This window comes from Panthera leo, chromosome A1 (assembly GCF_018350215.1).
Source record: "Panthera leo isolate Ple1 chromosome A1, P.leo_Ple1_pat1.1, whole genome shotgun sequence".
NCBI lineage: Eukaryota > Metazoa > Chordata > Mammalia > Carnivora > Felidae > Panthera > Panthera leo.
The window spans coordinates 1,966,289-1,993,788 of NC_056679.1; the positions used below are offsets into that span (position 1 = coordinate 1,966,289).

The window sequence follows — 27,500 nt, forward strand, 5'->3', positions numbered from 1 at the left end:
AGAACATACTGTTAAGATTTCGATCTTTGAGAAGTTACGGAGACTTCTTTCTCAACAAGTGGTCCACCTGTGAACATTCTACACGCACTAGAAAAGAACACTGATTCTGCATTTACTGTGATGTTTACAAATGTCAATTACGAAGTTCAAGTGGTTGACGATGTTCCGGTCTCCTCCACGCTTACTGATACTCGTCTCCCTGCCCCACCACCTGTTGAGAGGCGGGCCGGGCCCCACATAGGACTGGGGCTTTGCTGATTTTTCCTTTGCTCTTGCTCTGTCTGCTTCACCTCACATGGTTTGAAGCTTCGTGTTTAAATGCACACTCGTTACTGCATCTTCCTGATATACGGGCCCTTTTATTATAAAGTGGTCCTCCTTGTCTCAAGTAGCACTCATCTTGAAGGGCACTTACTCTGATATTAATGTTGCCACTACATCTATTTTATGTTTACTGTTTGCATGGCTTATCTTTCCCCAGACTTTTGTCTGAGGTCTAATTGCGTCCTTGTATTTAAGAAGTGTGTCTGGGGGCACCGGGGGTCAGTCAGTTAAGTGTCTGACTCTTGATTTTAGCACTGGTCACGATCTTCGTTCACCGCGTCAGGCTCTGCACTGACAGCACAGTGCCTGCCCGGATTCTCTCTGCCTCTCACGTGCTCACATGTGTGCTCTATTGCTCTCAAAATAAACATGTGGAAAGGAGAAAGAAAGAAAGAAAGAAAGAAAGAAAGAAAGAAAGAAAGAAAGAAAGAAAGAAAGAAAGAAGAAAGGAGGAAGAAAGGAAGAAAGAAAGGAGGAAAGGAAGGAAGAAAGGACGAAAGAAAGAAAGAAAGAAAGAAAGAAAGAAAGAAGAAAGGAAGAAATAAAGGAGGAAAGGAAGGAAGAAAGGAGGAAAGGAAGGAAGAAAGGAAGAAAGAAAGAAAAAAGGAAGGAAGGAAGGAAAAAGGAAGGACGAAAGAAAGAAAGAAAGAAGAAAGGAAGGAAGAAAGGAAGAAAGAAAGGAAGGAAGGAAGGAAGAAAGAAAAAAAAGGAAGGAAGGAAGGAAGGAAGAAAGAAAGGAAGAAAGGAAGGAAGAAAGGAAGAAAGGATGGAAGAAAGAAAGAAAAAAAGAAAGAAAAAGAAAGAGAGAGAGAGAAAGAGAGAGAGAAGTGTGTCTTATAGACAGGATATAGTTGCTTTTTAATACAGTAGGACAACCTCTAACTTTGGATCGGAGTGCTTAACCCCTTTGAGCAAATGTAATTATTAACATGGCTTTATGTAAGCCTGTCATTCCTATTTATCTCATCTGTGGTTTGTTCCTTTGTTCCTCCCTCCCTGCCTTCATGATTACCTTCATGGTAATCAAAATTTTCTTAGTATTCCATTTTATTCCCTAATTGGCTCTCTAGCTTTAGCTCTTTGAATTGCTCTTAGAGCAATCTACAAACTGCAATGTGCATTTTTAATTTATCACAATCTACTTAAATGTTAATTTGTAATTATGTCAGACGAAACACAGAAACCTTGCAATAAATAATACAATTCCAGGGCGCCTGGGTGGCTCAGTCAGTTACGTGTCCGACTTCAGCTCAGGTCATGATCTCATGGTTCATGGGTTCGAGCCCCACGTCGGGCTCTGTGCTGACAGCTCGGAGCCTGGAGCCTGCTTCGGATTCTGTGTCTCCCTCTCTCTGTCCCTCCCCCACTGGTGCTCTGGCTCCCTCTGTCTCAAAAATAAATAAACATTAAAAAAAAGTTAAAAAAAATAATACAATTCCACTCAGTCCCTTGTCCCATACGTACTGTTATATCTATATGTATGATAAACCCACTGATACAGTATAGTTTTTGCTTTAAATACTGATGTCTTTTAAAGAAATTAAGAGAAAGAAAGGAATAAATTAGTCTTTCATACTTGTTGATATTTAGTATTCCAAGTGCTCTTCACTCCTCCCTGTATATCCTGTATTTCTTTTAGTGCAAATGGTTACAAATTTTCTCAGAGTTTTGTTTCTCTGGAAATGTCTTCACTTTTTTTATTTTTTTAAAATTTTTTAATGGTAATGTTTTGAGAGAGGGAGAGAGTGCGCAAGTAGGGGCGGGGCAGAGAGAGAGAGGGAGACACAGAATCTAAAAGCAGGCTCCAGGCTCCTAGCTGTCAGCACAGAGCCTGACGCGGGGCTCGAACTCACGAACCGTGCCGTGAGATCATGACCTGAGCCGAAGCCAGACGCTTAACCGACTGAGCCACCCAGGCGCCCCAAAGAAAGGTCTTCACTTTCATTTCTGAAGGACAGTTCTGCTACATATAGAATTCTCAGTGGACAGATTTTCTTTTTACTTCAATGCTCTGGTAAATGAGAGAGTCCAGCCAGAAGCAACCAGGCATTGAGAGGAAGGATCTCAGGCCTCAGGCCTCAGGCCTCAGGCCTCTCGGAATCCTCAGTGCTTAGCACAGTGCATGACACCTTATAGGTGCTCAATAAATATGTGCTCAAAGGACTGCAGACATGATTTGGGTTCACTTCTGATTCTGCCTTTTACTACTACTGAATGTTACTCAACCTCTGGGCAAAACTAACTTGCATGAAACAATTACAGAACAAGACTCCTGGAGTGATTTCACTTTTAAAAATCTAACGTTGTTAGATTTTTGTTGATAATAACGAAAACCTTGAAATAATCTCATTGCCCAAAAACTGGGGAACTGTTAAATTCTGGCGGATGGCAGTCCACCACGACGGCATATAAACGTCTTAGACTAATGTTTTCATTGATATGAAGAAATGCTTTGTAAACAAATGTGGAGGGAAAAGAATTCAGGACGCAAAACAAGGAACAGCCAGATCTGGATTTCTTAGTGTCACTACTTAGTAGACATGTTATCTGCCATGTGCACGGTAACCTGCGAACTAGTTTTCTCCTCTGTAAACGTTGGCAGTGACAGAACCTTCCGCATGGGCTTGATGAGAGGATTAAGCGATATTCACATAGTAGTTGCTCAAATATACTAGTTTCATTGACAAGTAGTTCTAGTGGGTGATGGGCACTGAGGAGGGCACCTGCTGGGATGAGCACTAGGTGTTGTCTGGAAACCAATTTGACAATAAATTTCGTCTTAAAAAAAAAAGTAGTTCTAAAATACCAACCACGTAGTCATAAAAATTATGTTAAAATTAAATCTACATGTTTATTTTGTTGAATGTGTTAACAGTATTGTGATTATGTTTTTTATTGTTGTGTTTTGTATCTTTTTCTGTCTTTTAGAGATACATTTAAGTATACATGAGTGATAGGGGTACCTGGTGGCTCAGTAGGTTGAGTGTCTGATTCTTGATTTCAGCTCAGGGCATGATCTCATGGTCGTGAGATCGAGCCCCACACTGAGTGCACAGCCTGCTTGGGATTCTCCCTGTCCCTCTCTCTCTGCCCCTTCCCTGCTCACCCGTGCTCTCTCTTCTCTCTCAAAATAAATAAATAAACATTTTTTAAAAATAATAAAAACATATATGAGTGATAAATGAAACGATGCCTGATAGGTTTATTAAATATCCTAGATACTATACTTCAATTAAGTAACGTACTTTCTAAAAAGTTGTCCAGAGATAAATATTAATGTACTTTTAAATTTTTTCCAAAATAAAGAGTTAACCAAAACAACAAAAAAGAAATATAATATGGTAGGGGCGCCTGGGTGGCTCAGTCAGTTAAGCATCTGACTTCAGCTCAGGTCATGATCTCTCTGTCTGTGAACTGAAAGCCCCGTGTCGGGCTCTGTGCTGACAGCTCAGAGCCTGGAGCCTGTTTCAGATTCTGTGTGTGTCTCTCTCTCTGCCCCTCCCCTGCTCATGTCCTGTCTCTCTGTCTCAAAAATAAATTAACGTTAAAAAAATAAAATAAAATAAAATAAATAAATAAATAAATAAATAAATAAATAAATAAATAAAATATGGCCAAATAACAGTGATTATCCCTGGACAGTGGGTTGATGGGTCAACTCTACTATATGAAAATGTCTTCCTCTTATAAATGGCAGGGTGACAGTTATTTCTCTCTTTCTCTTTCAAGTTTCATGGGTAAAACTGAGAGACTTCTAGCTTTGGGTCTGCCCCTCACCTGCTGTATAGCCTTAAACTGACCACATCATCTTTCTGGGTCTCCGTTAATTCAACTGTGTAGAGAGTCCTGTGGGCTAGATAGTCCCTAAGACCGTGTAGACCACGGTTCCCTGGATGGTGCTGAGAGAAACAGGAATTCAGAAAAGGGAGAGCCCCGCTTGTGCTGGGAAAGGCCACAACGATGAATCATGGCAGAAGTGGGGCGGGAGTGGGTAGACGCGGCTGGGCTGGCAGGGAGTGCGAAGCCAGCGAGTGAAGCCAGTGTGGGAGAAAGTCGCACCGCTTGGTGGTAGTTGCCTCTTGTGTAAAGAGGCAAACACAGCTGGAGCAGGCGGGCTGTACGGTAACGAGAGAGATAACGAAGTCTGGTAAGTTAAGTGGAGATCAGACGGCAGGAAGAAGACGGGAGTGGATACCAAGGGAGTGGCTGACTGTCACCTTTTAGGAAAGAGATACTGGGTCAAAGAGACTATTAGAAGAATCTAGATAGAGAGCAGGGTGTTAGCACTGAAAAGACAAGGATGTGAAAGCTACACAGGAGAAAAAAATAGGAACTGGGGAAAGTATTCATTGGTGACTGAAGTAGAGATTATAGTCAAAGAGAAGTCAACGACGGAGGTCTCAACTTTTTTGATGAACCACTCCCAGACCTTCTTGAGAGAAAGCGAGAGGAAAAAGGAGAGAGAGCACACATTTCATGTTGTAGGAGGAAGAGTTCTGAAAGTACCAGTGAAATCCTGAAGGAAGGGCAGGCTGCATCTCTGCTGACTTGAGTCCTCTTTCTACTGGAGATCTCAGGACCCTTGGCCCAAAAGGTGGAGACCAAATATGGCAGACTGGAACCAAGCACACAGGACTTCGGAACAGATCGCCAGACACAGGAGGGGGCCTGTTACGTGAACACTTCCAGCCCAAAACACTGGAGGAACAGTGGGGACGCCAGAGCAGCAGAGCTGAATGAACCACGTGGCGTCCAGGGAGAAGGAGGAGGTGACAGGGGCACATGCACTTTCCAGAAGCCTCCTCTAAGGCCCTGGAGGCTGACGGCTGCCACAGAAGCCGATCTGCTCCAGTGCACCCCACTCATGCCTGGGCCTTCTAGATGCCAAACGCCACTAGCTTTACAACGGCCCTCTGCGCAGTAGAAGCTTTCATAACCCAACGAAATTGCTTTAAACTTACAATGAATGTTTACTTGTTGGCCGGAGAAATGTCAGTACCGTTAATCACTTGTTTTGAAACAACCTTTATTTCTGCCCAAGGTAATTCTTCTAATGTCGTGACTGACCGGATAGATATCAAAGCCACAAGAGCACACACCTTGCACAGCTCAGAGCAAACCTCCTCCGTGTGATTACCACTAAGGCTGGCGAGAGGGCGACGCCGTCCCCGGGAAGCTCCCTGAAACCCTGCTCTCCAGCCACCTCACACACTTCCCAGACCGATGACACACAGCACTGTGGTTCAGCCACCTTCCCTTGTGTGCCCACCACGGGCCGGGTGCTTTACGTTCTTTCTGGTCTGCAGCACAACTCCTACCCCGGGACTGATGGTTACCCAAAGCGTACAGATGAAGAGCCGTGGGCTCAGACAAGTAAGTTGTTAGCCTGTGGTGACGGCCAGCGGGACACGTGGCTATGTTCTGGCCTCCTGACCAAACCCATCGCCTGACTTACCGAGATCCTTTCCCCCTTACTAACAGAAGCCCGGTTCTATCAGGGGCAGCCATGTGCCCAGCTAAGTACACATTTCCAAGGCTGCTTTAACCTCTTGTGGCCAAGTGACTAGGTTCTGGCAGGTGAGGCGTGGAGGAACGCGCCTCAAGGAAGAGCCAGCGCCAGATGGGCATCTTGGCTGCTGTGCTCCTGCCTCCCGCAAGCATCGCTGACTGGAGATGGAAGGCTTGAATTATGGAGAACAGAACCAAAAGAGGGGAGGAGCTTGGTCCTTGAGGACACTGCAGAACCACCAAGCTGGCCGTGTCCTACCAACCTCCAGCCTTCATCATGTCCCCTATGGCTATTAAGCTCTGTAGCTAGGGATCTGTCACCAGCAGCTCAATTCGATTCCCAAACCATACTCCGAGCAAGCTCCGTCTGAACTGAAATCCAGTCTGTCCAACTCTAATAGCTGGAGATCTCTGCTGAGCCTTCACCGTTTAGCCACAGCTATGCTAGACGCTCAGGGTAAGGGGGAGGGCATAAAGAATGGCATCAAGGGAAGAGAAACTTCCTACCGTTTCCCGTATCTCCAGGAAAGACATCAAGTACACTTACAAAAATTCAAATTGTTGCGCGAAAAGATGAGTCAATTATACAAAATCACCAATCTGAAAAACAATTATGAAAAACATCTCCCTTCCCAACATACTTACTAAAGAAAATTCTAAAAATCCAAGATGAGTAGAACTTCCATACAACTTGCATGATGAACGTATTCTGCGCTAAACTTGAGAACTACGAAACCCTGGTGGTAACTGTTAACACCAAAATAAGGAGCAGCTGGGTAGTGACTATGATAACGAATGTGGCTTTTTTGTCGTTAAGTTTGAAATTTATAATAACTGCGTGAAAAGTCAAAGGACGTAAAAAAGCCCTCAATTTCCTTGTTGAGTTATCTCACAACGGGTTGGCAATGACAGGGACAGTTGAGGGAGCCCTGAACGGACTGCACGCAAACACCAGACTCGGATGTCGGAGCCACTTCCTAGGACCCACTCTACCGAGTTCCACGCAGAGCTGAGGTTGCAGGCAGTGGCTGTGCCTTCGTCGCCATCCGGGCGCCTCAGGAAGGGCTCATATCCAGGGCCCACTCCTCACCAAATGAATCCAATCTCTAATGCTGGGGCTTGGGCAGCAGTACTTTTCCAACGTTCCCCAAATTGGAAACGCATGGGGCACAGGGAAAAGGAGGACCGTAGAATTATCCCACATCCTCTGTAGCACTTGCCGTATCTCCGGCACTTGCCGGGGGAAAGCGCTATGCAATGGAACATATTAAAATGCTCACTGATCACCTACTAGGGTGGCGTGAGCCATCTAATGGCCACGGCCATATTTGTAACGGTAAATAACCACCCCGGTAGGAAACTGCTGGCTTTAGGTAAACAATTATTTGTGACTCCCAACATTCTTCACATTATGGCACATATGGAGAACACGAATAGTTGTACCGCATGCTTGGATAAAGGGGAAAGCTTGTGCAAAGAGGAGGCCAGGACCGGGGCCCCCGAGGGCAGCCAGACCCAACACCTGCGCAAACTCGTAGCCCGTCGTTCCCAAAACCCAGCCAGAGAGCTCCGCTCGGCACGCAACACACTGTGGGGCACACACCAAGCTGAACGTCCAGATGTTGCTGCCCTGGGCTTGTTACGGCCTGTCCTTCTCCCCAGAGGGCAGGCCTCGCCGACCTGTCCGCCAACTACTCTCCAGGACGACAAGTTCCCGAGTCGGCTAGCAGGTGGGCCACGCACAGGGAGGAGAGACATGGTGTTCCTCAAGAGATGTATTTTGGTCTTGATGTACTAGACTCTGCATCCTGTTTTAAGAGGAAGATGGACCAGGGCACCGGGGGCTCAGTCGGTTGAGCATCCGACTTCGGCCCAGGGCATGATCCCACACTTCGTGGGTTCGAGCCCCGTGTCGGGCTCTGTGCTGATGGCTCGGAGCCCGGAGCCTGCTTCGGATTCTGTGTCTCCCTCTCTCTCTGCCCCTCCCCCACTCACACTCTGTCTGGTCTCCCCCCAAAATAAGTAAATGGCAAAAAAAAAAAAAAGAAAAGAAAAGAAAAAAAAAGAAGGCGATAGATCCAATCTCAGACACTTAAATAAGGGCCTCCCCTCAAAATATGGCAGTTTTGCGCACTCACGTCTGCAAAACTGTCACCACTGTCTATTACCACACGCCTACTGCCAGTGTTAAGAATGCAGAACAAACCACCAACCTGACAAACAGAGGTGTCGTTTTGTAGGAGTCGCAGAACTCATTGTTGGCAGGGTAGGAAACAGAAAAACAGTTTAAAAAATGTTTAAAAGAAACTTGGCAAAATAGAAACCGTCGGAATTTGCCAGTTGTCCGAGTACTCGTTTGTCCTAATCCTTCCGTTTCTAAAATGTTTTCTGAGTCAGTCAGGGATATCTATGGAGGTTTATGCAAAAGGCTGTTCATCACAGCCTTAACTGAACGAGGAGCCATCACACCGAGGCGCTCCTGTGCCTCCATCGATGGGAGCAAAGCAAACCCGTGCCCGTGATGCCGCCAGGAGAGGGAATCGGAACCTAAGGACAACTGACCATCCAGAGCCGGCCGGGCTTTCCCGAACAAGGTAACCGCTGAAGTGTGCCACGCAAATACTCCTCTTGCTTTGCTTCTGCGTCTTCCCCCACGAAAGCCTCTTCCCCCACGAAAGTCTCTCCCTGAGCACCTGTCGGTGGAGCACTCGTAGCCACTTCGGAGTTGCGGCCGCCAACCGGAGTCATCTTTGCTCGGGTCACCTTCCAAAATGTTTAACGTGCTTCGGTTTACCCGTGCACACCATTTATTTACAATGAGCTATAAAACTTCCATTTGGACAGTGGAATACAATATAGGTGTTGAAAATGGAAACGTTTATAACAAATCATCCATCCCTCCGTTTAAACAGCAGATGTTTTTGAGAGTTTGCAGTCTTAGGTCCAGGAGAATGAAGACCAGAACAAAACCACTGCCTAACGGGGCTTAACTCTGAAGAGACAAATGGATATTACACAACATACACAATGAAACACTCAGGAACAAATTGTGATAAACGCTATGAAGGGAAATTGCTGGAATGACAGAGAATAAAACAGAGGGATCTGGTTTAGACTAGGGGGGTCAGAAATTACTTTTCTGAATCTGTGACAGCAAGGCAAGGCTTCAAAAGGAGTAGGCAGTTCTCAGGCCAGACAGGGCCGGTGCTGGGAAGTGGGAGGGAAGGCAGTGAAGCCCTGGGGCCACAGCACCAAATGCAGGACGCGGGGTGTGACCGGAGGCTGTGACATGGGCCCTGCCTGCGGGTCAGGAATTCATCCCAAGTGAAGTGGAAAGGTTTCGAGAAGGAAATGACAGGATCTTTTCCTTTTCAGAATGACTACGGGGAGGGTTCTGTGCAGGGAACAGATGAGGAGGGGCCGGGAGGTACCGCAGTACCATCAGGCAAAGGCGGAGGCTTGGCAGGTGGGGGGACGGGGCGGGGGTGTGTGCACACGCAGGGCACAGTCTGGCAGGGAACTGACTGGCCGCGACGATGGGTAAGGAGGGTGAGAAGAGACAGATTATACCCGTATGCTTTTTGTAAAGGAAGAAGTGGGATCATCCTGCAAATACTGTTTTTCCCACCTGGCACGTCCCTCCTTTCCTTAAATTCCTTTAGTCGGAAAAAAACTTGGTCACTTTTATACCAAAATGTTCAGAGTGATCATATCTGACCTGTCAGAACTACAAGCAATTTTTCTTTTCTTCTTACACTCTTCTGTATTTTTCAAGCTTCCACAACGAACACATACTACTTTCAAAACTAGGGGGAGGCCTGTGTGGTGTGTTGGGGGGGAGGGTATAAAACAAGGGTATGATGTGCTTGCGTCTTGTCAAATGAATTTTAAATAGCCGACTTTAATAAAATATACAGTTTATCTTTCGCAAGGCCACATTTAATTTGAGAGGCAAAGGCAAAAAAAAAAAAAAGAGGGGGAAAGCAAGGAACTGCTACACCCAAAAGCCATTGTAATACAATTTCCTGTCACATTACTGGCATTCCTAAACTTAAGTGTTTCTTTTTTCCTTCTCCTCTTATTGACCTTTCTGGGCAGTACCGGGTGGGTGCTGGTAACCCTGAAAAGTGGTTCCCTTCCCAGAGGAAGGGACAAGGAGGAAATGTGCATGTTATCTAAACTCCTTCTTTTTTCATTAGCAAAACCCCTGTATTACAGAGAAATGATCTCGAGGCAGGGCTTGTCACCAGGATAAAGAACAGCACTCCGGGGTTAACACTTCTCTAGGTCAACGTCTGGCGCTTTCCGGAGGACGCCTCCCGTCCGAGCGAAACACGCTACGAGGCCGGGTGGTGTTTGTCCTCTTCCAGCCCCGACGAGTCCCGAGTCGGCGAGGGCTCTGCGCGGCCGGCCCAGGGGGAACCGCCTCGGCAAAGCGGCCCGGCTGCACCCACGGCGCGTGCGCAAACTCGCCCCGCGCGCACGGCCCCGGGCACCGGGACGCCCGGCGGACGCGGCCCCCAGAGGCCAAGTGCAACGACAGCGTGACCACCTGGCCGCACAACGGTAGGCATCGAGCCCCCGCGTAACTATGGAGGTCCGAGTAGGACCAGCTGGAGCCCAGGCGGAAGACTCAAGCCGCTGCAGGAGGGCTCTGAGCTGAACCGTACCGCCAGGTGCCCGGATCCAGGCAGGGGAAGGTGGAAGCCGGTGTCAGCAGCCAACAGAAAAGCTGGAAAGGCCCCCGGAACACGCGAAGCAGAAGGTGCGGGCGGCGGCGGCCAGGCCAGGGATCCGGGGGCCAGGGATCCGGGGCCGGTGCGTACAGTGGGCGGGGCGTCCCTGGAGAGGATCGGATGGGGCCTGTGGCCGGTGGGCGAGGGGTCCTGGGGACAGGAAGGGCTGAGCAAGTGCCGCCAGCCCCAGAGAGCAAGAGGACACGAGGGAAAGGAGAGGGCCAAGTCACGGAGCAGAAACGCCCACCAGGACCGGGCGCACAGGAGCCAACACAGAAAATGGCCAGCAACACGCAAGTTAAAGCCAGAGCTCTGCATGACCACACTAAGGGAACACTGAAGTCTGTCCTCTCCAGTGTGTGTCATAAGCACGTCTAACAACCCTTACCGAAGATACAAGGTCAGTAGGAGCTGGGGGCGGAGGGGAGGGGGGCAGAGGAGAGACCTCCAATCACGTACCACAGTGTCCTGGGCAGTACTGGGGTCCACGGGAATGCATCTCGAATGTTTGCTGTGTAGTTTCAGCGAGGTTAGCTGTGCAAGTGCTCGGAGCAGTACTTGGCCAGGAGGTAGGGGTCCACACCAGTGTCTGCCCTTCGTCCCTGAGGCCCCCAGGCCCCCCAGGCCCCGCCCCTGTGCAGCGCCACTCTTGTGGCAAAAGGACCAGGGTCCCGGAAGAACTTGTGGAATGGGTTGAGAAACCGGACTTTTCTACACTTTTTGGCTTGAGAATGCAAAGAAATTCACTCCCCCCCCCCCTTCCCTATTAACCAGATCACCTCAGATTTATTTGGCGCTGTGATCATTATTCTCAGGAAACCTGCCTCTGAATATACAGCCTGACCGTGGGCTTTTTTCTTAGGCCAAATTTGGTGTAATCAATCAATGTGTTTGTTTACATTTCTTCGTACCTTCATTCCAATAAAGATTTAAGTCACTTAAACATTCGCAATAAAGTGAGGAAAAACTGGATTAAGTCAGGATTAGGAAATTGATGCTAACACAGAAATTCAGGCCTAGAAGAATATAGCGATAAAAAGCCAGGGCCCTAAAAGAGTCTTGGAAGCTGCCAGACTTGGCAACCCTCACAGGGGATCAACAAGGGAGGTGCCTGAAGGTCAGGATATGGGGCGGTCCCCAGAGAAAGTGCACGTGCTAAATGCTGCAGAGAAGCAAAAAATGTCTCCTGGTACTCGCTTCTGAGAGAAAATTCTCATCGAAGTCTTCCTCTGGACGACACAAGGTGATACCATGCTTCGCTGTTCCACGGAGCGCAGGCTACTACTGAACAGGAACCTTGCCACCGCGAGGCCCCCATGCCATCCGTCCATCCGTGCGCCCCGAGAAGCCTGGAGTGTGGCGAGCCTGCCCCGTCAGACGCTTCCACCTGCTAACCCGCCGCAATTCAGTAAGAACACACAAATCACATGCTTCTGAGAAGCAGACGTGTCACGCGTATTCACACCACTGCAAAATCAAATCAGTGGTTTTTAAAAATTTGTCAGGAGGGACACCTGGATGGCTCACACAGTTAAGTGTCCGACTCTTGATTTTGGCTCAGGTCGCGATCCCACGGTCGTGGGAACAAGCCCTGTGTCAGCCTCTGTGCTGACAGCACAGAGCCTGCTTGGGACCCTCTCTTTCCCTCTCTCTCGGTCCCTCCCCACTCTCAAAATAAATAAACATTAAAAAATAAATAATTAATTAAAATCTGTCAGGGAGAGAAAGAGGGAAAAACCTGGTAATATCATCACTTGACAAAAATGAACTACTGGGACCTCATGAAGATAAAAAGCTTCTGCACCGCAAAGGAAACAATCAACAAAACTAAAAGGCAACCAACGGGATGGGAAAAGATATTTGCAAATGACATATCAGACAAAGGGCTAGTATCCAAAATCTATTAAGAGCTCACCAAACTCCACACCCAAAAAACAAATAATCCAGTGAAGACAGGGGCAGAAAACATGAATAGACACTTCTCTAAAGAAGCCATCCAGATAGCCAACAGGCACATGAGAAGATGCTCAATGTCGCTCATCAGGGAAATACAAATCAAAACCACACTCAGATACCACCTCATGCCAGTCAGAGTGGCCAAAATGAACAAATCAGGAGACTATAGATGCTAGAGAGGATGTGGAGAAACGGGAACCCTCTTGCACTGTTGATGGGAATGCAAATTGGTGCAGCCGCTCTGGAAAGCAGTGTGGAGGTTCCTCAAAAAATTAAAAATAGATCTACTCTACAACCCAGCAATAGCACTGCTAGGAATTTACCCAAGGGACACAGGAGTGCTGATGCATAGGGGCACTTGTACCCCAATGTTTATAGCAGCACTCTCAACAATAGCCAAATCATGGAAGGAGCCTCAATGTCCATCAACTGACGAATGGATAAAGAAATTGTGGTTTATATACACAATGGAATATGACGCAGCAATGAGAAAGAATGAAATATGGCCTTTTGTAGCAACGTGGATGGAACTGGAGAGTGTGATGCTAAGTGAAATAACTCATACAGAGAAAGACAGACACCATATGTTTTCACTCTTATGTGGATCCTGAGAAACTTAACAGAAGACCATGGGGGAGGGGAAGGAGGAAGAAAAAAAGGTTAGAGAGGGAGGGAGCCAAAAAATAAGAGACTCTTAAAAACTAAGAACAAACTGAGGGTTGATGGGGGGTGGGGGAGAGGGGAAAGTGGGTGATGGGCATTGAGAAGGGCACCTGTTGGGATGAGCACTGGGTGTTGTATGGAAACCAATTTAATAAATTTCATATTAAAAAAATATATATCATCACTTGAAACCATTAAAAGAAAAACTGAAACTAAATTTTATAAGATAAAGTAAATGCTAAATTTAATTACCTATGCCAATATTAAAAGTATCCAATGATACAAAACATGACACTCATAACCAAAAAACTTATCTTTACAATTCCTTAAATCTAAATTGATTTGTTTCTAGAGAGAGAGAAGGAGAGCATTTGTGTGCAAGCAGGGGAGGGGCAGAGGGAGAGGGAGTGAGGCTCAGTTCCAAGACCCTGGGATCATCACCTGAGCTAGAATCAAGAGGCAGACGCTTAACGAACTGAGCCACCCCAGCACCCCTTAAATCTATAGTTAAAGAACAGGGGTGCCAGGGTGGCTTAGTCAATTGAGCATCCACTCTTAATTTCAGCTCAGGTCATAATCCCAGGGTCCTGAGATCAAGTTCCTCATTGGATTCTGTGCTGAGCCTGAAGCCTGCTTGAGATTCTCTCTTGCTCCCCCCTCCCCTGCTCGTGTTCTCTCTCTAAAAAAAAAAAAAAGAAAAAGAAAAAAAGAACAGCTCCTTGCATAAGGAATATTAATCTATTGGCCTTTTTTTGTATAGAAATTTTCCTAAGCCTTTAGTCATGTATGTGTGAAATATTTTAGACACTATCATTTGACATATACACTATATCATTACACAGAAAATACTTAGTCTTTTTCTAGAAATTTCCATTTAAAGATATTTCAATTAAAAACATACCCAGGAGCGCCTGGCTGGCATGCGACTCTTGCTCTTGGGATCGTGAGTTTGAGCTCCACATTGGGTGCAGAGATAACTCAAATTAAAAAAGTAATTTTTTAAAATATATACCCAGTACATGCTAGTTAGTTACATGGGTGTAATTCACTGGGTGAAATTCACCCAGCTGTACACTTAGGAATCATGTACTTCTCTTATGTAAATTTTGTTTTATTACGAAAAGCCTAAAAGAAAACACTCCCTTATAAACATTCGGGCAAATATTTCCAGTTAGTCTCAGGTCAAGTAAAATGGGGAAAAATGTGTGCGCATGCATATACGATGGATAAAATGGTGCATATAAAAGTGTGTAAGACCTCGGGAAAACCTGGAGTTTACTGCCATTCTGATTAATATTAGGACTAAAAATGACACTTAAACTCAAAATACAAGAGAACATAACCGAACCTACATTAAAAGGCAATATAGTAGGAGACAAAGGAAAAAGGACAGCTGCAACACTAGAAGTCTCTGTGCCTATTACACCGGATCTGATCATCTGAGCTGTGGGAGACCGAACTCTAGAGCTACTGTTGGTCCCTTCCACACATGCTACTTGGGTTCCCGTCAGGACTTTCTGACCGGAATTCTCTAAAAGCAAAATGCATCCTGTATACAGACCAAAAACGGTCCAAAGTGGACTGTGAGGGTGAAGGCAGAACTGTTTCACTTTACAAAGTAACACTACACACTAAAGTGATTGAATTATTTCGGGAGCATTAAATACGGCAAATGGAGTCCTTTCTGCCAGCAATTAACATAACTTAAATGTTGATGGGAACTTCACTGGTGTCACGATCCTTAATTTTACTATATTTGTATTTTACTGTCTTGGATACAGCACCGGCTCCATTATTTCTTGCACTGTAATTATCACTAATGGATTCTGCCATAATGAGATCCCACCTGTATTTTGGATTATTTGCTTCACTTGTTTCTTTTTACCACAGCTGAAACACAACTGCAAAGAACACCCTGCTCTGATTACCTCCTTTGTTTGCAAGCGATTTACAGAAGATTTTAGGCTTTGCTGTTGGGTTTCAGAAGTCTCTGCGATCTTACTGGTATTTCCCCAGGACTGCTGCTTCCTACTTTCAAAACCATCAAGTTCTGTTTGTCAGGGGATAGCACTTGGCAGCGTGTTTAACTTCATATTTTCACAATGAGAAAGGTCATGCCTCTGCTGTCAGCTTCCACTGCTAAAACACTCGGCACCACATTATTCATGATCCTGTGCTTTATAAAAGCAACTTTCAACTCAACAATGCTTGCTTTACACAAGTTAATCCCAGTATATCCCAAAGTGTCAAGGAAGTGCCCTGCAAAATAGCACGATTAGTTTCACAAACATATCATCTGAAAAATGTAAATTCTCTAGCTCAGTTCTATGGTAATCACCTGCAACCAGAAGGCTGAGATTGCTTTTGGAAATAAGAGGGCATTGTTAGCCTTTTCCTGTGACTGTGAGGCCAGGAGTAGGTAATTAGGTTATTTCTAAGAAACTAAAAGTGCTCAAGCCATCTTGATATGCTTTGAGCATGAAATCTTACTAATTTTCCAAGGCAGCAAAAATGCCTAGCTTATTTCCATTTTCATGCAACTGTGACTCTTAAGACGACAGATGGTAACAAAGCATTAGCCTTCAGACGTCCCTTTAGAAGGCAATTACATTTTTACCAGTTCCATTTTACTAAAGGCATTTTTACCTGGCCGGACACTAGTTCCATTTTACATGGTCCTGCCCCTCAACCTGGGTTTTACGTAGCTATACCAATCACGACAGGATCATAAATGCATAGCTGTCGGTTGTGTGCTTATATGTTATCGGTACCACCTCCTTCCTTATTAAGGTGTCTCTTATTCTTAAGCAACCGAACAGTCAGACCACACGTGTTGCCACCAGTCTGATGACCTCTCAAGCCTGCTCACTTCCCTAACATAGCCATATCTCCTCTACCAGTATACACACCAGGAGAAAACAGAGTCTAAGAAGAGCCAATTCATGTTAATCAACCTTCCCCTTCACTAAGTAAAAAAATGCACAGACCAAAAACAAGGGAAGCCAGTGTCTTCCCCATGACCGTTCAGAATAAGCCCAAATAAACCCCAAAGAAAGGGCAAGTGTGAAAGCCCTTCACCACTTTACACGGACAGAACCGAGAATGCACGTGGTACCATTGCAGTCGAGTTCACAAGTGTCTGGATCCTGCCTGCAAAGCAAAAGCAGCCAAGAGACCCTTCTGGAGAGAAGGCGGAAAACAATACAATGGCACCCCGGAAGGGCCTTGGATTCTGACCCGGAGACACTTTTCTTAGTAGCTAAGTCGGGGCCTTGGAGGGGCAACCGCAGGACCTTCGGCTGCCTCCACTGTGCTCCGACGGCGGGCTTACTGTGACTGCCCCCACGGGAGCCTCGGGTGCACCCACCTGGTCGCATCCCGCGTTCACCAATTCCTGCAGCATCTGCCGGTTTACTTCTGCAGCTGCGGAAGTGCCCGATTCATTAGCAAAAGGCAACAGGGAGTATCTGATTTCTCTCAGGGCTTTCTGGTAAGGTCCGAACTTCGGGGTGGCTCTCGTCTGCTGCTGCCGGGCAGCATCCTTGCCCCCCAGGACTTTGGCGGCCAGGGGAGCGTCACTGTTTGGTCCCACCGGCAGGCCCTGAGCGGAAGACTTGGACGGCTGCTTTAAGCCCTCTCGGATCTCCTGCAGTCGCTGGCGGCTGTTTCCAGAATAAGTCGTGGCAGGAAAAGTCTTTGGCCTCATTGTTAGTCCAGTTTCCTTTTACCATAAATACAATCTTCTTAAAGTGTTTTGTTATAAAAAAAAAAAAAAAGAAGAAGAAAAAAGAAAAAAAAACTGTCAACAGTATCAGTTAGTTGTAAACATACTTTCAAAACAATTTCCTTTTGAAAATTTTCTTTCCTTCAATATTTGTAGTTCCTATGGAGAACCTAAAATTTTCCAGAGACTTCATTCCGAAGATCATCACTATCTGAAAAAGAAAATGGAAAGAACATACTCATTGATGGTCTTCACATACTGTTGACAATACTTTTCAGAAACGGGCAATGATCTTGAAAATATTCCACTTGAAAGGATTAAGAAAGAACACATCACCTCTCAGAAATGATAAAAATAGTGTTCAGCTCTAGTCCGCGCCCATGACCTCTAGGGCTGTCCCAAGATGTTTCCTGTAACATGTAATCTGTAATAAAGTAAATCTCCACAAGCTCATATTACTTACAAATATTCACCTCAGAGTAAGAACAGTAAGTAGTATTAACGGATCGTTCACTCGAAATACTTCATTATAACAGAATTTCACTTTGAAACCTGCAGCTTGAGTATTTAGGGTTAAACCTGCCACGTGAGGTCTGGGATTTCTGGCTTGTTCCTAATAACCACTCAGTTCGTAGCACACACCTTTGTCTCTCATCTCTGTGGCTTTACTAACCCTTCCCCCGACCTGAACCTGTGGTCCTTCCATGTCTTTGCAAAGCTTGCCGTGTAAAGCCCTCCCGGACTTCCTGAAAGACGCCACAAACTTGTCACATTAAAAGTGTCCTATATCGCAAGTGAAAGAAGTTCTAACACAATGTGTTATGAGACTTTGAAGGTAACAACTCCCTGGGTTTTTTTTATAAAACGGTCACCTTCTTATCAGCATTCTGACCTAAATGCCAAAATAAAAATACGTTTCTTGGAGACACTGATCCTTACGCGGACGGGGGCTGGTAAAATCACGAGGGTGATTCCGTTCTCAGAGCGCACTGCGACCGTACCGACAAGCGGCTGTACCGGTAAAGGTGATCCGTGTGGATCACCTGAGCACAGAAGCGGCCCCCACGCGCAGAGCCAGAGACCCCAAAGCCATTTCCGGTAGTGAACGAGACCTCCCCCAGGCCTAATTGACTCCGTTGTTGTTGCATTCAGAAAACAAGATGCTGCCCTTGGCGGCCAGCTCCCCCGGAAGCAGGATCTAGCCCAAGCCACTTGCCGGCTGGGTGACCTTGAGCGAGTCCTCTGACTCCCCGCGCGAGGCACAGCACGAAGCCTGGCAAGAGGGCGGTGGGGGGCGCCGAGAAAGAGCGCGAGAAAGAGCGCGCATGCGTCTGGCCCCGGAGCCCTGGCGGCACAGCCGGTCTTGGGGGAACCGCGCCGGCTGCCACTCGTGTGAGTACGGCTTATGTCGTCAGCTCTCGCGACCCGAGCGCGGGTGCCCACGGTGGCAAAAGCGAAGGCCCGCGCGGCCGCTGGGCTCACACCCCAAGTTCCGGCGGGCCCGCTCCCTTTCCTTCCTGTTTTGCCTTCACTCGTTCCACTCCTTTTAGCCCATAGGACTCGGGGAGCAAACTGTAAAGGATAAGCATTTTGCATTTTAATCAGCAAAGAAAAACTGACTCGAAAAAGAGCACCCTTTAAAGGGAAAGGAGCGGCGGGATGTGAACTTTTTGTTTCATCGAGGAATTTTAGAACTGCAAAATGGAAGTCTGCTTCCCAGACACTTGCACGTCGAAGAAAAACTGATGGCCAGTACTTATCCGGTATCTACTAGGTGCTGGGCTCTGAGAGTTCTATGTGAATTTACTTACGTAGATCTACCTCATAACCACACATGGCCGTAAACCTGAAGAAACGACATCAAAATTACTATTCTTTTCTTACAGGTGGGAAGGTGGAAGGTCTGAAAAGTTCTATCACTTTCTCAATGAAACTGAGGGAAGAGTCTATTTACGAAGTAAGAACCAGACTCAACACATTTTCCAACATGGAATTCATGTTCTGATACACAACGTTTCACACAGCAGTCCCTGACACGACTGTTGTAAGACTCTGCAGACAGGGAACAATTAGATCCAAGAGCTGCTGAGATTTCCCCCGGGCCTGGACCACAGTGTTGGCAGGGAGCCAGAAACCCAGAGCTCTGCTTAATTGGTGTAAAATGGGGCATACTGTAACCACACTCATTTTCAGTGACTTCGTGGTCTAAGCATCTGTTTTGAAATACCTAACTTTCTAAAACCAGGGGTTCCCGTTCCAGCAAAAATAGAGAGGTTCTCAGGGAGCTGCCAAGCACGTATGGAGGGTCCCGAGTGATTCGATATGTCTGAGGACAGGCAGGAGACTTAGCTCTTTTCCTGTGGGAATTTACACAGATCACTTTGTTTCCCATCTCTAGGGTCTTCTTACCCTTTCTTTGAAAACTAAAATACAGAAGACGTAAATCATACTATCTTCTCACAACACATAATCAGGGAGGGTTTCTTCGCAGTCGAAATGTACTCAAGCTTCCTCTGCCACCGACTCATCTCTGTGCCATCCGCCCACTTGCCCACCTGGCAAACATTCATCCAAAGCCTACGAACTCTCAGGCACTGCTGGGACAAACAAGAACAAAACTCCGCCTCGGCAAGGTGAGGGTGAGGGAGCCAAATAAACAGCTTCAAAGGACAAGAGATGCCCAAAGGAGAAAAAAAAGAAACCATCTAAGAAATGGGTGAAGAAAGGAGAAAGCCAGAAAAAGCTCTGAAGCAGAGACAACTGGACCTGAGTGTAGGGAGGAATGGAACTCCAGCCAGAGGGAACAGCATTTGCAAAGGAGCAGAGGGACAGGAAGTGTGCAGGCCCCGCCCTCACATTCACGTCTGGGTGGAGGCTTTTCCTGGAGGGTGATGGAGGCTTGAGACCCTGGAGGTGCACAGGGCTCCATCTGAAGGACCTCCGTGGACGCGTTGTCTGCACTCCTTGCAGATGGTGGCGAGCCGTTGTCTGTGGTTGAGCTCGGGAGGGACATGGCCAGAAGTGCCCTTTTAAAGAACTGAGTCTGGAATCTAACTGGAAGGGACAACCACACACACCAGGTAGACGAAGAAAGCCTGGGTGAGAGGCAGCAACCCCAGGGAGAGAGGAGAAGAGGGCTCGGAGCTAGCTACACCTTGGCCAGGTGTCAGGGCTTGAAGACATCAACAGAGCCACCAGCAGGTGGGACATTTACGTAGCTCGTGACTGTCCACGAAAGAGAGCAGTTAGGTGAGTGAATGGAGAGCTCGTATCCCTCCCACCTGGCATGTCTTAGGGAGCAGCGGTCTGTAATAAGCCTCATTTTACCTTCAGGCGATATCAGCAGAGTGAGGAGAAGGTACAAGGTGTTTTGCACTCAGCTAAGAAGGGCGAGGGCCGCAAGAGATGGTCCAGACTGAGGAAAAAGGAGCCGTGAGAAAGCCAAACCAAGGCGCCCTCTCTGCCCAACCACACCGGCAGAGGGAAGGGGAGCCAGACGCAGGTGAGGGAGGCCCTGGCTGGTCCTGAGGCTTAAGAGCCACCTCTGGAATTTACTTTCAAAATGGGAAGCTGGGGCTCCCAGGTGGCTCAGTCAGTGAAGCATCCGGCTCTTGGCTTCAGGTCATGACCTCGTGGTTTGTGGGACGGAGCCCCACGTCAGGCTCTGTGCTGATACCGTAGAGCCTGCTTGAGATTCTCTCTCTCTGCCCCTCCCCCACTCTCTCCCAAAATGATAAAACTTAGAAAAAAAACGGAAAGCTGCTGAAAGCTGGGGAAGAAGTAAGGCTTTGTTTGGGGCGGGGGTAAAGTTTGACATCACTTCTTAAGCTAAACAACTCGTAAGATCGACGAACGTTCACAGAGAACACACCCTGATGCGTAGCATCCAGATCAAGGAGTGTTGTCACGACAACTCCAGAAGCCCCCAGCCTCCCACAGACCCACGCTTCAAGGGGAACCGCGGTCACGACTTCCAGCACCAAGGATCAGCCTGGCCAGTGTTTGAACTTCATGTCCGCGGCATTCCACGCTCCGTACTCTTTGTCCAGCTTATCTGGGCCAACACCGTTTGGCTATTCACATACCCGGTATGCAGCAAGAGGGCCCCTTTTTCACTGCCGTGTCGTGTTCCATTGTGTGAACATCCTGGCCATCCACTCTGCCACCACAGGACGTGTGGGTCGGTCCCGGTCTGGAGCTGCGGCAAACTGTGCTGCTGCCTTAAGGCTGCTGAGCCCCCACGGCCCCGGCCCCAGATCTGAGGCGCTGAGTCCGCGGCCCGCTCTACGACACTGCTCCCACCGCCCTATCAAGTACTTTGCGCAGCTGCGGGCAGAGCCTTGGTGGTTCATGCGGTACTTTTGCGGGGCCATAAAAAGATGCCCCTTTGTCAAGTAAGTTCTTTGCGCCTGTATTGTCGTACAACGCGAGCAGCTCCTGCCCTGGGGAGCTTTCCAGAGCTCTGTGGACAGTGGCCCGGCTCGCTCTTAAACATACTGAGGACACAAGTCACGATCTATCACACACCCCGAGTGAGGGGGGCAGGTAAAGTCTGAACCACAAGGAGGGTGGTTCTTCAAGGCAGGTGACAGAGGAGAGATGTGATCGTATGTACTGTCCAGAATATGTGCGTATCGTGTGCATCACGTGACTTTATCCGGGCAGGTAACTCCCTGCTGCCGCTCAGGTAATCTGCGAGTGCCCCAGAGTCTGCACACAGGCTGCACACGCCCTCACGGAAGTGAGCACTTACACGACGTGAGGCGTGCCCTTTTACGTGCAAGGCCCTTGAACCGTGCACAACGTGAACACTCACACAAGGCGGTCCTATTACTAGGTTTTAGGGAAGCAGAAAATAATGACAAGCCTCTGACTTGAAGGCGCTCAGAGTCTAAGATGGGAGACAGAGGGGAGCATTGGTTACTTACCTAATGTGACAGTAAAAGTCTTCCCAAAGAATTATGGGGATCTGAAACAGAATAGCAGCCGGAGAACGGAGAGAAGTGGGTGGGTTCAACAGCAGCTAAGAACTAGAACCTGCAGGGTTGGTGACGTTCACTAGAGGACTGCTTTGGAAGAGGCGGCCAGGTTTTTGGTCTGGAAACCAGAGCTGATGGCAGGACCGTCCTCTGAGCCACGACAACCGTCGGCACAGGGAGCACCGTCAAGAAAGCAGCCTTGGTGGGAACGGAGGAGGGCAGTTATCGGGAAGTGAGGACACGTCTGGGGAGGCTGATTCAGAAGACTGCCGTTCGGTGCAAAGGAAACAGCAGCTGGAGGTGAGAAGCCGGACTCCCGCCCCCAGCTCTGGCACTTGGCTCCGTGAGCTGGGCCAACACTTCCCCTCTTGGAGCTTCGGTTTCCGGCTGGGCAACAAGCCTCCCTCTGTCTCCTTGACAGGGCTGCTCGGGAGATCACAGGTAAAGCCGCCCGTGACATCACTCTCCTCTGTAACGCACAACACCCTGGCCAATTATTAGAGTTACTAGTAAGTTCAGGACTCAGAATCAGTAAAAACGGCTTTAATCAAGTCAAGAGACCACACCAGGGCAAACTGCAGACGGGCTCAGTGGAAAAGGCACCAAACTGAATGTAGAAACACGGGTATTTTATGCTCACTCTGTGTGCCTCCTCTTTAAATATTCGATAACCGTGCTTCAAAAGTTAAAGTATCTTCCTTTTTAAAGAAAAAAAAAGAAAAAAAAAGAAAAGCACAGAGAGAGAAAAACTTAAGTCATTTGACTTCATGTTTAAAACACGTGCCTTCAGCTGGGCCCAGGATGTTCAGTTCTGAGCAGTACCTGAGTTTCGAGAAGCCGACTGCTTCCCGACCAGCCAGAATCCGGTTCAATCTATAGGACTCTGGGCAACTTAAAAGCAACAAATTCTTCCTTACATCTGGAACCTGGCAAGACCGTTGTCTCTGCTAGGAACAAATACCATTCCCAGCCCGATTCACTTATGCCTCCCAGAATTCTCAGCTTAAAACTCCCCTCCGCAGAAGGACCTTCCTGCCCACCCGATCTCAGAGACCCTGCTGTCCACTCCCAGCCTTCCCACAGTGCCATCACAGCGTATAGTGCGGGACTCCCCTGGAGTCACCTCCCCGGGAGGCTCCGGGGGACAGGAGCACCTGCGGTGGGGTACAGGCAGTGCAGGAACACGGCTGGCACAAGGCGGTGCACACGGGAGGCCCCTAGGAAACAGCAGAGCTCTGCCCCGGGACTTAAGACGCGGCCCCAACGAAACATCCCCGAGAGAAGCTCACACATAACTATGATCAAAGTCGCACAACTACAGTCCGTCAGTCAGCCAAGAACAGGAACGCAGCTGTGACACAGGCCACTACATGGCTGGACCGTGAGAACATCATGCTAAGTGAAATAAGCCAGACACAGGAGGACACATACTGCATCATTCTGCTTACAATGAGGCATCTAGAACAGGCAACCTGAGAGACACAAAGCGGAAATGGAGATGACCAGGGCCCAGGGCAATGGGGAACTACCGTCTAGTGCGGAGAGTGTTTGTATGGATGATGAAAAAGCCTGGAGGGCAGACGGAGGTGACGATTCCAAGAACAACGTGAATGTACCTCATGCAGCTGAATTATACACTGTGAGTGGCTAAAATGACACGTACTATGTACAATTCACTTTCATAAAAAATGGGGAAAAATCATCTAACTATTCACGTTTAGCTAACTAGCGTTTGGAGAATGGTTCCCTTTCTAAACACAGCTACACATGCAGAGACTGGACCTCAGGATGGGGCGCTGACAGGAGGGCAAAGTCCCCTCCCGGAGTGAAGTCTAATCTGCCGATGGCACACACGCCCATGCAAGGACACCACCCCCCCACCCCCACCGCCACCGCCAGGATGCTGACCGTCACCCCCACCGTCACCCTCACTGCCAGGATGCTGGCCACCCCCCCCCGTCTCCCCCACCGTCCCCCCCACCCTGCCATCAGGACGCTGAAACACATGACAGGGAACAGCTTCTGCAGAGCCATGCTCCTAAGACACTTGGCAGCTATTTAGGCACTCGAGCTTCCCACAAACATTCCAGTTATAAAGCCAACCAGCACAGGTGAGACCAGCATTTCTGTGTTGCCGTCCATATTTATTCCTGAGCCGAAAATACCAAGTGGATGAACCCTTAAACAGAATGTGATCAGAGGTCTTGGTTTCTTTTCTTCTTATTTGCCCCTCAACAGCTTATTATGAAAATTTTCAAACTACAGAGAAGTGGAAAGAATGACTCGGTGACACCCCATAAACCCACCACCCAGGAGAGCCCCTCCGCGTGGCAGGGAAGGAGGTCAGCACCCACTCTTCTCATGTTCTTTCCATCTTCCACCATCGTCTCACAGCAAGCGCTGGCCCTGCGACCACCACAGGCACTGTCCTGTCTCCGTAGGCCAATATGTAAAATAGCACCTCTGGGTAAACTGTGTTCCTGCCTGAACAATCTGGAAAGCAGGAAACTTTCCTTCAGTCTCATAAAGAACGAAAGTATTTTCGCAGCCTGAGACCTTGTATTTTAGGTTTTAGTTTGAAGACAATTGATTTCATGGCCAAATTATGAACTTAGGAAAGAATTTTTCGTGGGAATACTCAGTAAACTAAGATTGCAGCTGGAAATTAGTTCCTCTGACACACCGCCATATCATTTTAATAACTTCTTTCATCAAGAATTTCCTAAACACGACGACCCTAGGGCCTCGTGGATATGGGTTTTAAGAAATGAGGGTACCAGGCAAGGTAGATCTGGTTTTAGAAATTTGTTTGGTATCATCAATCGATTTGAACATGCTTTAAAAGAAACTATAAGACTCCAGAATTTTAAAACTACAGCACAACCCACAAAACAAAAACTCCTCATTTTCAAACCTGGAGCTGAGACAACTACTTCAGTACAGGTGGCTCATAGACAACTGTTACGAGCGATTATCTGAAGCATCTATTAATTTGGTGCCATCAAATCCAATCCCGATCCTGGAAAGTGCTAAAGGTGTTCACGAACTTTTAGTCTGATTTCTCTTAGTGCTTCGTAGACCCACGGTTGCTTAACGCCTGTCAAGCACCAACCACAGAATCCACCAGACCCACACTAATGATAAACATTGGCATTTTTTTTTAAATGGTATTTCTTGGGACTAAAATTCCACTTATAATTGAAATCATATCCTTCTCATAATTAACTAGCAAAGCTGAAACTACATCAGACAGCCGGGCCAGGCCTCCAACCAGATGCTGAACGTCAGAATCACAAACCACCACGCTGATGGGCCTCTCCATTGTGTCCAGGCCAGGAAACCACACAACGGGGGCCATACCCCTCATAACGAGGGTCTTGGAGGAAATCAATGATTACATTCCTCTGGGGATCCAAGAAAACTCCCCCCAAAACAGTGCCATCACAAGGCTGTAGTGGGCTGAGAAGTGCCATAGGTGTGCCAAAAACTTTGCTGGATATTATGAGGTCTCACCCAGATGGAACAAGGTCTCACCTCTAAATAAGCTTACTATCTAGAAGAAAAACAAACCATCACATTCTCTATAGTTCTGCACCCGATATCTGTAGGATATGTACGTATGCATTATGAGCAACGGCATAAAAAAAAATGGAACCACAGAAGTCTGTACTCAAGATTACTCAAGCGACCAGGTTGTAGATAAATTTATTATCCGTTATTTGCAGCATTCCTAACAGCAAGCAAGCAGCTGTACAGGATGGGTCTCCTTATCTTCAACTCCATACCCGAGCAAGGGTTTTCAATCTTTGGGAAGGCCCTACTTCCTCCCCCTCCAAATTTCAGACATACGCCAGCTAGGGAGTCGGGACACCCATCCCATTTGAGAGCCCCTGCTATGGACAGAGGTAACACTGTGACTGTGCAAAGAATCCGAGTACATGTGCCTGTTTGGGAAAAATCTGTTACAGAAAGGATCATTTCAGCAAAACTGGAAAGGCTAAAGGGCTATGATTTGATGAAGGAAGTGTGAAGCTATTCTTAGAGCCTGGAACTTCCTGTGAAAAGGCTCAAACATACAAGAGAAAGATGAACTGGCAGACAGTGTCGGGGAGGGCGCAGGTACCGTCTGGGTACATTTAATGAAAACACAGGAGTGAGACTCCTGAGGGAGGATGAGGTTAATTAGTAATGGAACCCGTTGGTCCTTAGCATTCCTGATCAGGAAAACTGCCTGGAGGCAGGGAGGCCAATACTCCAACAAAGGCCCACTCCAGTCAAAAGCCAACTTACATCCGTCAGATCTTTGCCATCCTTGCTAACTTAGAGGCTACAGAATCTACACTATGCCAAAATAGAACAATAACTAGCTGTCCATAAACTTACACCACTGCTACAAAATACGAGATGTTTCACTTGTCCTCCAGAGAAATTCCTCTGAATGTCAAACGTTAGCACATGAGCGAGAAGTATTTAATTAGCTTAAAAAACTGCTTGTCACCATTAGGTGGCCATGGTCTAGATGGTAAGCAACATCAGGTTTTGTTTTCATGTGGTGACCGGCCAACATTCAGCAATGTCACATTTCTGTCCTAATTTTAGTATCGCCAACATTATCTTTATTTCCACTATTAACCCGTTTGAATAATACTTCCAAATGAAACGATAAATCGAATAACAGTCGCTTTAAAAAAAACAATCCTGAGAGAATAGCTAACACTTAATGAAACTGGTGGTCCAAGCAGGGCTACGGTCAAATACCAAGAGCCGTTCAAAGGCGCCGTGTGTAATAATGGCCTGCTTCCTAGAGCATCATCCACCCGACATCCAATAGGAGCGGTGACCCCTGGACTTGTGCCACAGAGGCCCAGATCTGTCCAGAGGAATTACTGAGCAATAGGCTTTTTTAAAAGGGAAGGAGATTCAGAGACTTTTTTCAGCTGGAAGTCAGTCACTTTAGGGATTATCAAGCCCGACCCCTTTACTCTGCCTATCGGGATATCTTGCTCCTTTTTAAACAGATTTACAGTCTAGACAAATTAAATGCGCTGAGTTATCTTCTGTATTTCTTCAAGCCATTTTTTAGAGGTCAGGAAGGAATACTGTTGAGAAGTTTTACATCATCACCATGAAATAAAATATAAAAACGGCTTTTCGAAACTGTGTTGGTCTGGTTTTTCCAATACAAAGCAGAACACCCCGCCCCCAAGCTTTCCAAATCCTACCCAGTGTTTGTGGCGAATTTATCAGCTTCAACACCTCCCCCCCCCCCCCCAGAATAGTGGGATCTAGGAGCCTAGGGCTGGCTATTTACAACACAGCATTTAAAATAACAAGTCATATTATTGTAGAAACACTCCCCTCCCACCAAAGGAAAGTCCCTCCCATCAACCCTGTGATTTGCTAAGGAAAGAAACATGTACAGTTTCAATTTACACTCAGGTCAAAACTATTTCCAACTAGATGCAGAGGCTAGTAGAATCTTTTCCAATTCTAAAATTTCATGATTCTAGTAATTGACCTTAATAATTTTGCATGATGTCTTCTGCAGATACTATCTTAAACGGCTTGACATTTGGAGATTTACTAAATGTTCGGCAATTTTAATTTCAA

The 27,500-nt window shown here is 47.2% G+C and overlaps 1 protein-coding gene across 2 annotated transcripts in view; it reads right to left on the minus strand.

Moving 5' to 3' along the window:
• LATS2 (large tumor suppressor kinase 2) overlaps positions 1-27,500 on the minus strand; it is a 76,125-nt gene that overhangs the window by 46,555 nt on the left and 2,070 nt on the right. For both annotated transcript variants that reach the window (XM_042927603.1, XM_042927640.1), the window contains one exon: positions 16,555-17,122. In XM_042927603.1, the coding sequence (XP_042783537.1) occupies positions 16,555-16,893 (339 nt within the window). In that variant the 5' untranslated portion in view covers positions 16,894-17,122. The remainder of the gene's footprint in view (positions 1-16,554; positions 17,123-27,500) is intronic.